Source organism: Eptesicus fuscus, chromosome 11 (genome assembly GCF_027574615.1).
Source record: "Eptesicus fuscus isolate TK198812 chromosome 11, DD_ASM_mEF_20220401, whole genome shotgun sequence".
Taxonomy (NCBI): Eukaryota; Metazoa; Chordata; class Mammalia; order Chiroptera; family Vespertilionidae; genus Eptesicus; species Eptesicus fuscus.
Genome location: NC_072483.1, coordinates 47,677,295 through 47,691,685, shown reverse-complemented (window position 1 = coordinate 47,691,685; position 14,391 = coordinate 47,677,295). Strand labels below are relative to the sequence as shown.

Sequence of the window (14,391 nt, the reverse complement as noted above, 5' to 3'; positions counted from 1 at the left end):
TGTGCTTGCATTTTGGAAGTGTCATTATTACATTTCTGCAGCATGCATTTTTTTTTTCATTCTTAGAGGTGATGTTCATACATGCCCTCAGATAATTAGTTATTAATCATCTAATGACACTAAAAAAATCAAACTGCTCAGTAAGCTGAGTATTCCTTCTAAGAAAACAGATGTTGTTAAAGTCATTGTTCCCCTCTATGGGGAAAATTTCTACTAACATATAAATATGATTTAGGATTCAAAAATGTTAATTTTCTATGTGCATTAAATACTAAAAAAGACAATTGCCTATATAATTGTATAACATGCATATAAAATCACTAATTAAGATTATTGTTGACTTCTCTTTGGAGTTAGATTTTCAATTGTTTCTAAATTAATTGAGGGATTTCAGCCAAGTGGCCTATCCATTCTCGACTTCTCCAGAGTAACTTGTGAGAAATGTTTTAGGCTAGAATTTGCTTATTTCCCCATAGGTTAATCTTACACATTATTAAATATTCAACTTTCTAAACCAGTGATTCTCAAACTTTATAGTGTGCATCAGAATCACTTATGAAAACACAGACTGCTGAGCCCCATTCCCAGTGTTTAGTAACTTGAAATTGGTCCCAAGAATGTGCATTTTGTCTGGCTGGTGTTGTTCAGTGGTTGAGTGTCAATCTATGAACTAAGAGGTTGCTGGTTTGATTCCCAGTCAGGCATATGCCTGGGTTGTGGGCTCAATCCCTAGGGGGCATGCACCTAGGGGGCATGCAGGAGGCAGTCGATCAATGATTTCAATGATTTTCTTCATCGATGTTTCTATCTCTCTCTCCCTCTCCCTTCCTCTCTGAAATATATGTGTGTGTGTGTGTGTGTGTGTGTGTGTGTGTGTATAGCGTTTCTAACAAGTTCCCAGGTGATGCTAATGTTACTGGTCTGGGAATCACACTGTCTTGAACTCTCAGCTCCAGGTAAAAACCCAATTGGATTCCTTTTTTTTTTTTTTTACTTTTCATCTCACGTCCCCCCTTCCCCCCCCAATTGGATTCTGAATCCAGTTTATGGGTTGTTGTTTTTGAAAGCAGAAGACCCATTTATGGTATAAAATAGTTTATCATTGTTTTACCTGAAATACTTTCTCTTTCCTTGTGCTTTAATAGGAATTTCTTTCATCACTTTTAAGTTAGGCCTTGTATTACTTTCATTTGTGTGTGTCTTATCTTCTTTATGACAGCCAGCTTTTTGAAGGATTGTATTCACTTTTGAATCCTCATTGTACTTTACATCTTGTGGATATCAAATAATTGTTTGGTCAATTAAATTTAGTTATGTGCATGTGTTTTGAATTTGTTTTGTATCTGGTTTTCTACATCTAATAATTATAACTAGTACTAAATTAAGTATGCAGTTCATATATTCTTAATTGCACATATCAACTTGACTGACTTTGAGGGTGTGGGGAACGAATGGTTTTCTTAAACTTAACTAGGCCAAAGTTTGCAAATCTAAATAAATCTCCTTAGTTATTGTTATCTATACTTTTTAATCCTATCATTCTACTGTGAAATTTCCATACATAGAAACAGGACACTTTATAATTGCATAACAGTACAGCATTTATAAAGATTGACATACCCAGAAGTGTTATGTTCGAAAGCCAATATTAAATTCATGGCTAAATTTTGATATTACTTGCAGAGGTTGATTTATAGCAAATTACCTTTGCTCCTCTTTAATACTTTTAACTATTTAAGAACAAATTATATTTTTAAAGACTGGATTTCTAAAATCAGATACTAGAATGCCAGGAATATTCATACTACTGTTGCATTTTTAGAAGCCATAATAAAATGTATTTGGCCCTGGCTGGGTAGCTCAGTTGGTTAGAGCATCGTCCTGATATGCCAAGGTTGCGGGTTCCATCCCCCATCAGGGCACATACAAAAATCAACCAATGAATGCATAAGTAAGTGGAACAACAAATTGATGTTTCTCTCTCTAAAATCAATACATAAATTTTTTTAAAATGTATTTGAAATTTTCATTTACAGATTTTAGATTTGAAGCATTTCAGCTTTGGAAGAGACCATAAAGATCATCCAAGTCCAAATGTCCTCAGTCAAGTCTCATATCTCCCCTACATTCATACTCACCTTTGGTTTAAAAAAACCAAACCAAGCTGGGTCCAACTTCCCAAAGTGTGCTCAAACCTTTCCCTTCAACTTCTACCCAACAACTCTGTTGCAACTCCTTTAAGAATAGCCTATCTGAACAGGACACTCTTAGTGTCTGTTATTCCTCATGGTCATGTTATTCCCCCATGATCTGTTTCCCTTTTCACTACTTCTACATTTCTCTGCTACAGAAGCAAGGGGGCAGTTGTAGCCCCCAGCTTCCAGCTACTAGCTGCTGGACAAGCCTGAATTATTGATGGAGGAAGTGCTTTTCTCCTTAGAAAACTTAGCAACTTTCTATTACATACCCAGGCTCGGCACAAAATTTATTACCACAGTGACTTCTTAGTAGTTGTCTGCGGTACTATGAAGAGATGACATGGACTTTATCAAGGATCAAATAGGAGAAGAAAGCTTTCAGAGAAGTCACCACCAAATATAATGTTCACAAATCCACAGTAAACATCAGCCATGCACATACTATAAATAAAGCATGACTTGAATCTACAAATAGAAGTATAAATTTAATTAACTTGCATGTAAAATTTAGACCAAGGAATATAAACTTCTACAAAAAATGACAGATTTTAAATACCTAGAATTTAGAATCCTGTCAAGTTCTACAAAATAGGAAGCAAAATCAAATAGTGGGCATAAATACATCAAGAAGGAAGAGAGACTCATAACACAAAATGAGTTTCCATGGTAGAGATGAACATGGACATACAGAAGACACGTGATATCCACAAGTAAAGAGACATAGAATGGGAGAAAACTACCCAAAATACAAGAATAAAATTCTCAAAGACAGAAATAAGAGAAATAAGCTTTCATGGTACCTTACGTAGTTTTAGGAAATTGCCACCAAATACTTTTCACATTAGGACACATTTTCCCAACTATAAGTATAAATGAGGATTTGGTTTTGATACTGGCCTATGAATTGGATGAAACTGAGGACCAGATGTTTTCCATCCGTGTTTTTGATTATGCTAAACACAAAATCATTAGAGAGCACCCGTATGACTCAACAATTTAACTTTATCTTTAAAAATCAGGTAACATCTATATACTGCCTTAGACTTTAGAAAATTTAGTATTTTTTTGATGTCAGAAGTTTGATAATGAAAAAATTAGTTTTGCTGTAAAACAAACGTTCATTTTATAATAGGCAGATTGAATCTCCATGATGATGAAACAACTTTTGAAAAGTGAAAGCTGCTTTTTTACATATATCAAATTAGAAACTGGATTGTTTTCCCTAAATTGAATTTGACATTAGGTAGACAACCAAAATCTATAATATAGTTTATTAGCTATTGTGCAGAAACTACTGCAGTTCACATCATGGATTTAATTATGAAGTAAGTGTCAACTACCCCATGGGGATTATGCTTCAGCATAATCACTAAAGACATGGAAGGAAAGAATATAAAGACTAGAAAGAGAAATCATCAAAATGTCAGCATGAAAATGTATAGTATATCAATCATCATGTGCAAATCTTCAACTGGTAGTAAGTTATAATAGTAAAAAAACCCTGTAACTATCAGAAAAAGTTGTGATGGTCCATAAATGTTTGATTACATATTTGTTGAATGCTATCACTTATTTGCTATAGTAAGGAATGTCAGGTAAGTTATATTACAATATCCATAAATTAATTTGAAAAATTGCACATTCTTTAAAAACAATCAAGGGAGGAGTAATAGATACAAAGATCTTGATGCAAAAAAATGTGTTCAGTTTGAACAGCACCAGATAAAAATGTACTGTTTACATAAAGGGTGGGGCAAAAGTAGGTTTATAGTTGTTCATATGGAAAATAATACAATAATTAATAAATAACAATACAAGAATAAACTGTTTCACATATTTACAACTATAAACCTACTTTTGCCCCCCTCTGTATATTGAATGAATGACCCATTAATTAATCAGGTTACCATTATAGTGGCTCAGTAATAAAACATGCCCTTGTGGTGTATTAATCTAAATATATATCTCCTTAGTAACATACATCTTTCTATCTAGATTTTTTCCTCTAGGTTATCAAACTGTTGACACATATACTCATTTCAAAGCTGCACTTGGTGCCATAAACTTTTGAAGTTCCCCTCCATCATGCAAACCAGAGGAAGGTAATGATATATAACAGAACATTAATGAGCATTAATATTTGTTTTGCATGCTCCTCAGTTTGGGATGTTAGAAAATCTTAATTACATTTACTATAAAACACAGCAGACCATTTCCCAGTGAGATATTGTTAATTTACTTCAACTGATGCACATGGTCTGCAACTTTAGAGCTCCAAACAGCCTACTAGGTGTTTACACTCATTTGAAATCAGAGCTCTGGCCCTAGGAATACTGTGAAACTCTCACAGCAAAACCAAAACAGTGGGAAACACGAAGACGCTGCCTTTAACTGATGACTTAAAAACCCACAGTGTTAGAATAGAGACATGGTGCAAACTTAGTGAAAAACTGCCTTCTCTATTAATATTGTTTCAAATATATTTCTGCAATAAACATGCTCACTAAGATTAATTGGTACGTCTTGGTTGACTTGTGGGAAAAATTTTATAACAATATATACAATATAGCTATCAGATTTGAACTCTAACCCAAACTAGAAAAGACTAACATAATAGTGAATAATACACTGGTATTTTCTTTAACACAATTTGCTTTCATTCATTACCAGAACTATTACAAATTAGCGGTCAGCCAAAGGTAAATTTGCACAATTTTCTCTTGAGAAAAGCAGAAAACTATGGAGTATAAAAACAACTCAAGAGCCCTAACTGGTTTGGTTCAGTGGATAGAGTGTGGGCCTGTGGACTCAAGGGTCCCAGGTTCGATTCCGGGTCAAGGGCATGTACCTTGGTTGTGGGCACATCCCCAGTGGGGAGGGTGCAGGATGCAGCTGATCCATGTTTCTCTCTCATCAATGTTTCTAACTCTCTATCCCTCTCCCTTCCTCTCTGTAAAAAAATCAATAAAATATATTAAAAATAAAATAAAAACAACTCAAGAAACACACAATTCCAAATTACCTAAATTACTGATAACTCAATTTCTCCATGTTTCTAAGTTCTTGGTAAAAAAAAAAAAAAAGGTTCATTTATCAACTGAGTGTTAAATTTAAAATAATATCACACCAATTTTAGAATTTTCTAAAATATGACACCTTACACCAGTGATGGGCAACCTTTTGAGCTTGGTGTGTCAAACTTGGCCAAAAAACTGAGCATAACTCGGGTAGTGTGTCACTTTGAGGAAAAAACATTATTTCGCGATATTTATAGTTTAAATAACATAAATGTATAATTGTTATATATAATTGTATTTAATAAACCAAAAACTAAATATTTAGTGCTGACACGCGTGTCATAGGTTCGCCATCACTGCCTTACACTATACCTGCATACTATTAAAATAGTTGCTTAGAAAATGTAAAATGTCTATTGACATTTGAGGCCATTGTTAACATATTTTCTTCAACTAGTTTTTAAAACTTAATTGAATTGGGTTCTGGGTTCCAAGTAAAGCCTTGAATACAGTTGGTAGATTAAACTGTCTTTTTTGATACTGGTAAAACTCCAATTATAAAATAAATTTTAGTTTATATTTAATAGTACTTTGTTTTTTAACTTCTTTTAATTTGAATTTCATTAATTTTTCTGCTAAGTGTGCTTAAATCCATCATTTATGCATATTATTTCTTACATATTGATTTAAAAATCATTTTAAAGTCCTAAATGGTACTCTGGTTGCAGTTTTATGAAACAAATAAAGCATGCAATAGCAGTTTAAATTTTAACAGCTTATATAGTCTAATACATTTCTGCACAAACTTGGTATTGCTGAGCATTTATTAGCTTATTTTTCAGTATAAACATGAAATACTTTCCTACACTTGGACAAAAATGTCACATTATTGTGGCTTTCTGATTTCCACTTGGATAATGGCATAAACTTTTTTTCCTTAAAGTAATTGGAATAGATTTTGCAGTGGTACAATAAAGAGCAGTCTTCCAGATATGCAAAGTTAGTCTAGAGACTGTACTTTAACCATACTTTTTAAAATTTGCAGGTTCAATTAAATGAAACATAAAAGTTATGTCACCAAATGACTTTATTCTGCTTTTATTTACTGTATTTTTAGATATATTTAATATATTTTATCTAGTTTAACAATCATGAAATTATAGTTATAAGGAAATATCTTCAACACCTCACTTAGATACTAAATTTTATAGATAATATGTAATTTTTCTCTTAATAACCACAAAGTTAAATTGATAAGGAAACTATCTTCATCACTTCATCTGTTTGGATACTAAATGTTCATAGCTGTCAAGAATAGCTAGTAGACTCATTCAAAATTGCCTTTTTTTTTTTCACTTTTCTGAGTCAAAAGCCCTTGGTCTCTTCATACTGCCAAAAAACCTCTTCTGGCTCTAAGGTTGATCCCACACAATGCCTCAGATGTGAGAGTTTCGGTAACGCTTCATAGAAATGATTCTCAAGAATCTTGATTTAGATCAAGATTACACATTTACATGTATGTTAATGTTACTCTAACGTCTTTCTTATTCCTTGCTAGAAAAACTGCCACAGTTTAGCTAACCCAAATTGCCTTTCCCTGGTAAAGCACCCTGAAGACTCAGTCTAATTTGTCATTAAATAGTTTCAAAATCTCTAATGAGAGTGACTGGTTCTAAGGCATATTTCCACAATGATTCTAATATTCATTTGCTACCTTGTCCCAAGTTAACACAGTAAAAATGCTATTTCTTATGAGTATAACAGTAATCTCAGTCTCAATTATGTTGATATTTGTGCTTGACTTACTACAGTTAAATCTCACGTACAGCCCTCTCAGCTTTTAAGAACTTACCCTTCACTTTGACTTTAAACAAAAGGCAAACTTTTGTTTGTAAACTGGGAAATCATGTCAACTTCTATAGTACACTTCTATTACCATGAAAAGATTACTGAGTTCCACTGAAATTTGGCATTAATGATGCCAGCTTAGCATATTAACAAAATTTAAAATGTTTCTGTTCTTTGCTAATTCTAAATCAGAAGATTAAGATTTCAGTTTCAGGTTTAAAAACTCAAATATTAGAAAACATTAAGGAACCAGTAGAGCTGAGACTTGAAAAAAAGCACTTGTAAACTTTAAAATTTCACATTTTAGAATCAGGAGAGAAACCTGGATATGAGTATTCCTGGCCCCTCCCTGAGAAAATCTTAGTCTACTTCAATGATTAATAAAATCCCAAGATACAAAATGGAACTATACTTCCAGGTCCAGCCAGAAACAAGGCTATTGTAAAACAAGACTTAAGATTTGTACAGCAAAATAATTAAGACGAAAAACAAGACAACGTTGTATGCCACGGTGGGGCTGAAATGCAAGACTGATGCCTCTTTCCCAGGCAGAGACAAACCTGAACAAGGGCCCCCAGCTCATCTATTAACTCTCCAAAGGTCTCACCTGTGAACAGATCCTTGCGTCGCTAGGACCTTTCCAGACACCAGCATAGCTGGCTGCCAGGAGGAAGCGAAGCTGCTGTAAGACCTGTTTCTAGAGTGCCAACAAAAGGAAAGCCACAGGGAATTGTCCAGGTAAGAAGTCCTAAGGCCGCAAAGTTAGTTTCGCAGGGTGTGACTGGAAAACCTTGCCCTATCCTCTTTAGCACAAAACAGACCCTGCCCTACGTCCTCCATCCAGGCACCCAATACGCTTCCCCCGAACCTTCCAAACCAAGGAAGCCTCGGACACGAGCAGCCTCCAGGAACCTCCAAATTCCTGGTGAAACCTGACCTCTTGGTGAAGCCTCCCGGAAGAAGAAGAAAAGATCAAATGAGACCGGCTCAGCGGGGTCTTCCCGAGGTGACCCCCGGAGTTAACGTATTTATTTTCACGTTGCAAAGGCTGATTGCTTTACATAGACATTTCATGCTGTAGCTCTGCATGGAGCTGAGGACAAAAGTAACATTTTTATTAATGTAATTATTATAATTATTCTTTAACAAAGCTATTAAATAACCTGTACAAAGCCGGGCCCTATCCTAACAAAAAAAAACAAAAAAAACAAAAACCCAGCACTATTTCAACTCTCCCAAGGTTCCTCCGCTTTGATTCAGCAACGTTTCCTATACACAGGTCAGCTCAGGGCAGTCCCCCCAAACGGTGGGAATGGTTCAGAGCTCGAAACCGCCCTTTCGTGGCGCAGAGCCCTCCGCCCTACCTCCCCTGCTTCTCCTGGGCACAGGGGTCCCCTTCCGCCGGCCGGGCCAGGGAAGCTGGAGGCAGACAGCAGGAAGGGGCAAGTGCCTCCGTTGGGACTCCCTTCGGCCAGCTGCCCACAGGCCCCCAGGCCCGCCCCCCCTCCTCCCCGTAGAGGTGGTGGGGAGTGAGAGGCGGGAAAGGCCTAGACTCGCCCCCGGCTGGGCTCACAGATCCCGTGGGTCCTCCCGCTTGACGCCGGCCTCGGCGACTTTGAGCTTCTTGTTCTGGTGCGTCTTGACGTGCTTGGCGAGGTGGTCGCTGCGCATGAAGCGCTTGCCGCACTCGGGGCAGGCGAAGCGCTTCTCGCCCGTGTGAGTCCGCAGGTGCCGCTGCAGCTCGTCCGAGCGCGTGAAGCTCTTGCCGCAGAAGAGCCAGTTGCACACGAAGGGCCGCTCGCCCGTGTGCCAGCGCAGGTGCGCCTTCAGGTGCGACGTCTTGCCGTACACCTTGCCGCAGCCCGGCACGTGGCACACGTGCTGCTTCTTCTTGCCCGGCTCGGGCTCCGGGGCGCCGCCCGCCGCCTGGCAGTTGGGGCAGCGGCAGCGGCGGCACCTCCTGGCCGTGGCCGCCAGGGGGGCCTTGGTCTGCAGCAGCGCGGCTATCTGGCTCTGGTACTGCGCAAAGTCCGACGGACCCAACACCAGGCCCCGCTGGAGGGCGGCGGCCGCGGCGGCGGCGGCGGCGGCCGCGGAGGCGGGGAAGCGGGGCGCGTGGGGCCCGCCGGCACAGGCTCCCGACAGGCTGCCCCCCGGGACCCCGGCGGTCCCCGGGCCGGTGCCCGCCTGCGGGATACTCCACCATGGGAGGTCGTCGGGGGCTGGGTTGGGGGACAGCTGTCGGCACGTGGGAGGCGGCGGCGGGGGCGGCGGGGGCAGCAGGTTGGAGTAGCCGGGCGGCAGCGCGGCCTGGGCCGCGTAGGGCACGTAGGCAGGCGCGCAGCTGGCGGGCAGCGCCGCCATGCTGGAGGGCAGCATCTTGACGGGTGAGAATTCGTAAGGGTACGAGGGGTCGGCAGGGGGGGTGAGCGGTAGCTCGTGCGCCGCCCCGAAGGACGGCTGGAGGTGCGTTTTCTGCGGCGTCAGCCCCAGGCTGGGGTGTGGGGGCGGCAGCGCGCCCGGCGAGTGCGCCGGCATGTCGGAGGTCCACGGGTGAAAGAGCCTGGAGGGCGAGCCCAGCGCTGGGTCGTAGGGCACCTGCAGGAAGTCCGGGGGCGCCGCAGCGCCCGGCTGGCCGATACGGCTACAGGTGGCGGCTAGCAGCGCCAGGGGTGAGTGCTTGCCCAGGTCCGGGGAGGCGCTGGGGGTGCGGTCCTGCATGGGCGGCGGCCGGGGAGGGCGGAGAACAGACAAAAGGTTAGCGCTCCGAGCGCGGTCTCCGGGCCAGCCCGCCACCCCCTCGCCAGCTATTATACCGCCGCCCCTCCCCCGCCCGCTGCCCCTCCCCCGCCCCCGAGCCCCACGCGCGCACCCGCCAGTCCCGGGAAACTTTTGGTGCCGGCGCTACCTGCACGCGGAGCGCACGAGGGCTCCTGTGAAATCACGGTACTTGGCTCACGGAGACGCCACCCAGTCTCAGAGGAACCGGGCGCGGAGTGGGCGGGGAAGGGATCCGACCCGCGACGCCCGGTTCCGCGGTCAGAAGGGGCCCGGAGACACCCACAGCCGGACTGCCCTCGCTCCCTCCCTCTCATCTTTTAAGCTGTTTCCACGCGACTCTCGGGCTCCTCCCCCGCCCCCGCCCCTGGCTGAAATCAGCCGGGGTGGGGTGGGGGTGGGTGGGGGGGCGGCCCAGCTGGGTCAGCTAGGGCCTTGTTCTCAGCCTGAGGCACCCCAGTACCACCCCCGGACCCGCGCGTCCCTCCCCCAAAGGCCACACTCTTGACACCAAGCTTAGGTGCTAAGTTGGCGTGGGCACCCCGCTAAGTCTGACTCCAGCGACATCCACGGAGCACGGCTCCCTTTGAGACTCAGGGTGCGCAGAGTGCCTGGAGAAATCGAGACCCGACCCTTGCCACCTTTCCCTCGCCCCCTCCGAGCCCAGCCCTGACCTGGAGGAAGGCCTGCAGCGAGTCGTTCCGGAGGACGGCAACGGCGGCCATGGCTACAGTTGGCCGGCGGTTGGCTGCGGAGCAGGGCGCGGCCGAGGCATGGAGACCCCAAGGCCGGCCGGACGGCCCCCCTCGCCCCTCGCCGGCGCCCGCCCTGTGCACGGGGGCCCTCCCGGCCCGCGCCCCTGGCCGCACCCCGCTCGCTCGCCCAGCGCGAAGTCTGAGCGCTTTCAGGATCACCTCCAAGAATTTGATAAGGACTTTGCTGGGCCGCCAGCCAGTCAGAGGGAAGATTTATGGCTTTGAAGTTTGCCGCTACCCAATCATCAAAGAATAGCGGCTCTTTCAGAAGCGAAAGCAAATCCTTTGAATCCACAAAGCTCCTATGGTGTGTTTGTTGGTCTGGATAAAAGAACTGATTATTAGGGGGGATGGGAAGGGAGGAGATAAAGGCGGGACAATTAATGAAGTAATCACTGTGTGGGAAATGTATATACACAAATAATTGGATTTTCCTGATCAAAGGGGGCCTTGCCGCCCGGAGACCCGCGCTGGGTTGCTTGAGACTCTTCTATCCTCCTCCCCGCCCCCCTCCCTGGCAATTAAAGATGTGCACCGAGGCTGCGCCCCAAGTGACAAAGTGCCTTTGTTATCTCCAGAGGAATCTGCCCTCGTCTTCCAAGCGCGGACTCTGAGACGGAGATGAGGGCAATTCTCCCCTCCCCGGTACTGACACACCTCGCGCCGGAACTGTGCGCGCACACACCGCGGACCCGAGGGAATTCCCGGGGCGGGGCGTGGGCCTCACCGCGCCCCGCCCGCCGCGTGCCCCCCGGCCCGCCTCTGCGCAGCGGCGGGCTGGGCGGTGACCCGAGGCGGGGCGGGGCGGGGCGGGGCGGGGCGGCCGCCCAGGGCGGCAGTGGGTGGCGCGCACACTTCAGGGCCGCCCGCCCGACCAGCTGCGGGGGCCCTCTGGAGCCGTTCCTACCGGCGGCCTGGAAGTTTTCTAAGGGCCACAACTTTGCAAATAGCCTGGGAAAAGCACCCGGGCCGCGTTTCCTCCCAGAGCCGAGCTGGGCGGTACACCCAGAGCAACCCAGAATGTACACCCGGAGGAAGAAATGCTGTTCTCTAGCCCTCCTCTCTCCGGGCCCGCAGCCCTGGACCCCGCAGTGGGAGGAGGCTGACGGCTGTCAGCCCCCACCAAAAGCCCCCAACGGGGCTGGCAGTTTCCCCCCCCCCCCCCCCCCCCGGCCCTGCTATGGGAGGGCGCGCTCTCGCGAGCCGCACAGACCTACCCGGGGGAACACCCCTCGGAAAAGTGAGGCGCGGCCCGAGGGAGCCTTTTGTTGTCGAACAAACCACAACAGTACGCACCAGGACAAATAAACAGTCCTCTAATCGGAAAGGAAAGTCCATTAAAACGGTTGTTCTCACCACCTTTGCAAAGAAAAGGAAGTTTTCCAGGAGCGGGGCGTGCTTTGCCCGGGTCAGGGAAATGCTCACCAGGGTGCACCCCCGCCCCCCCAACCCTCGCTAGCCCTCCACGCCCAGCCGAGGAGGGACAGTCCGCCACCTGCCTCCCTCCGGCCAAGAGTGCAAGGCGGACCCTGCGGGGGCTGTACGAACACCTGGGTCTCCTCTCTTGGGGTTTTGGGGCGGGGGGGGGGGGATGAGGAAGAGGCGGGCGAGGAGCTGCGGGGTCCCCACTGCACTAGAAGGATTAGGGGCCGGGAATAGCTTCTGAGGCCTCCAGCGGGTAACCGGGGCTGCTGGGCCTGCTGGGCCTCCTGGGCCTGGTAGACCCAGACCCATGCCCGGCCTCTCCCTCCGCAGAACCGGGTGCTCTCCCCGGCCCAGGGCGGTGCAGGGATCTTCCCAGTCTTCTCGCCCGCAGCCTTCCAGCGCCTAGTCCTCCCAGGCACCGCCCCGCGGCGGGACTGACGTGAGAAGACGGACAGGGTGACTGAACCCCAGCGGGCTTCGGATTCAGAGCCTGGGCTGCAGTATACTGGTGCCCTCAGCATTTCCCAAGGGGCCGGGACACTTTCCCCCCTGCCCAGGGCCCATCAGCGAAAGGAAACGTCTTGCTTGAGACAAATGGGCCGGGAGTGGCCCCAATACCGAGCACTTGGCACGTCGCGTCCTTGCGCGCCCCTCATCTCTTCAATCAGGTGTCACCCCGGGAACTCTGAGCCGTGACTGCACAGCTCGGCGACGAGGTCTGGGTCCTGACGATGAGGTGTGGGTGCTCTGGGAGAGGGGAAGGGAAGGGACTTGGTGCTTTGGTCTGAGGCCGGGCAAACCTACCCCTCTCCACGCTCCGTCTAAGGGGGTCGAGTCTCCGCAAAGCCCGGGACCTGTAGGAGCCCTTTTCCGGGTACAAGTCAGAGGCCAGGGAGCCCCGTGGCGCACGCCCTGCCGGCAACAGTCCTCACCGGGCAGGCCGTCTAGTCCCTGAGCGTGTGTCCTTTTGAAATCTTCTGAGCTCCTCGACACCCCCTGTCCCCGGGAGGCTGGGCCAAACAGACTGGAAGGCATTCGCACTTGGCGAATCTGTTCCCTATTGTGACAAAAAGGCAAGAAAAGGCCAACCCACACACTCTCGGTTGTTACAGGAGAGAACTTTTTTTTCTCTGAGATGCCTCCACACAGCCAATTACACTTCCACCAGTGAAGCAGCGTCTGGTGGCCTTGTGGTTAAGAGCTCGGACTCTGAAAATCTGAACCCAGATTTCCACTTTCTAGTTGGTAACTTTGATAAGCAAGTTACTCAGTCTTTTTGTGCTTTACTTTCCCAGTGTGTAAAATGCTCACCTGTACCGCGCTTGTAGGCTTAACAGATGACTTGGTATATGCCAAGACGGTAGGACAGGGCTGGGACAGCGCACAGCAGGCTCCGCGCGGAGTGTTGGAAATCCTTGCCCTTCGCCTCATCTCCGTTTGTGAGAACCCGCCGGGATTCCAGCCCTCCCAGGCGCGAGCTGAAGTCTGGAGAGACTTTTTACAAACGGCTGTTTAGCCTCCCTCCCTTTGCATGCATTCCGTGCTCCTGAAAAACTTACTCTTAATGAAGTAACGTTCGCAGCGACCATTAAAAATGCAATGCCAGGAGACCCAAGTACAACATTTATTTTAGACATTTGTTGTAATCACCAAGAGATACAGGTTTCAAGGCCAAATGTCAGTTGTGGTACACAAGTCCCCGCGCCGGGAAGAGCGTGTGGCTGCTCTGCCGCAATGTAAAAGGACATCAAAGACCTAGCGCGCTGCAAAAGTGCGCAGCGGGGAGGGCGGGAGGGAGGGAGCCCGGGAGGGCCCAGCGCGCTCCAGACGGCGCGGGGGGGCTGCGGGGGCGGAGGTCAGTTCAAAGAGCTGTCGGTTGGGGTGCGAGTTCACAGGAGGGAAGAGTTAATGGGCTTTCTTTTGTTGGTGGGTGTTTGTGCACAGGAGGACCCAGGGACTCCTCCGTGGTCCTCCAACTGCCTGGGTGGGAGGGGGGGGGGTCGGCGAATAGGGTGCAAACTTTAACCCTGGCGCCGCGGGGAGGTTGTATAGCAGCCGCCAGTGCCCAGGAGCCGCACTCCGCTGCTCTCCAAGCAGCAGGCTTCGGAGGTGGGACGTTGGCCACGCCGTTGCTTCGCGGACTGGATGCCACCTGCAAGAGGCGGGTAGGTGACTCCGCGGAGGCACTCGCGCGATGGGTGGACCTGCTCTGCGCGCATGGGCACCCACTCCAGAAAGAAAAGTGTTCGCCGAGAACTCCTGGTTGCTAGTTCGCGACCGAGCCTGGTATCTTGCCTCAGGCATTTCCTTGCAGCAACCAGGGAATCATGCCTCTGGAATCAATCCAGTAAACCAGCTCCAGTTGACTCC

General features: G+C 47.3%; 1 protein-coding gene across 1 annotated transcript; it reads right to left on the bottom strand.

Moving 5' to 3' along the window:
- Nucleotides 1-8,056: 8,056 nt before the first annotated feature.
- On the bottom strand, nt 8,057-10,716 carry SP5 (Sp5 transcription factor). The gene is made up of 2 exons (XM_008138587.3): nt 10,516-10,716; nt 8,057-9,778 (listed from the first exon to the last, which is right to left on the bottom strand). Exons 1-2 carry the CDS (start codon nt 10,564-10,566, stop codon nt 8,633-8,635), a joined length of 1,197 nt encoding a protein of 398 aa, XP_008136809.1. The 5' UTR covers nt 10,567-10,716; the 3' UTR covers nt 8,057-8,632.
- Between the last annotated feature and the right edge of the window lie 3,675 nt (nt 10,717-14,391).

Excerpts from the sequence above, each read along its gene's own strand:
- SP5 (XM_008138587.3), bottom strand. The coding sequence starts at position 10,566 with ATGGCCGCCGTTGCCGTCCTCCGGAACGACTCGCTGCAGGCCTTCCTC. Across the intron at positions 9,779-10,515 it reads CGCTGCAGGCCTTCCTCCAG|GACCGCACCCCCAGCGCCTC; the intron begins GTCAGGGCTGGG and ends CCGCCCATGCAG.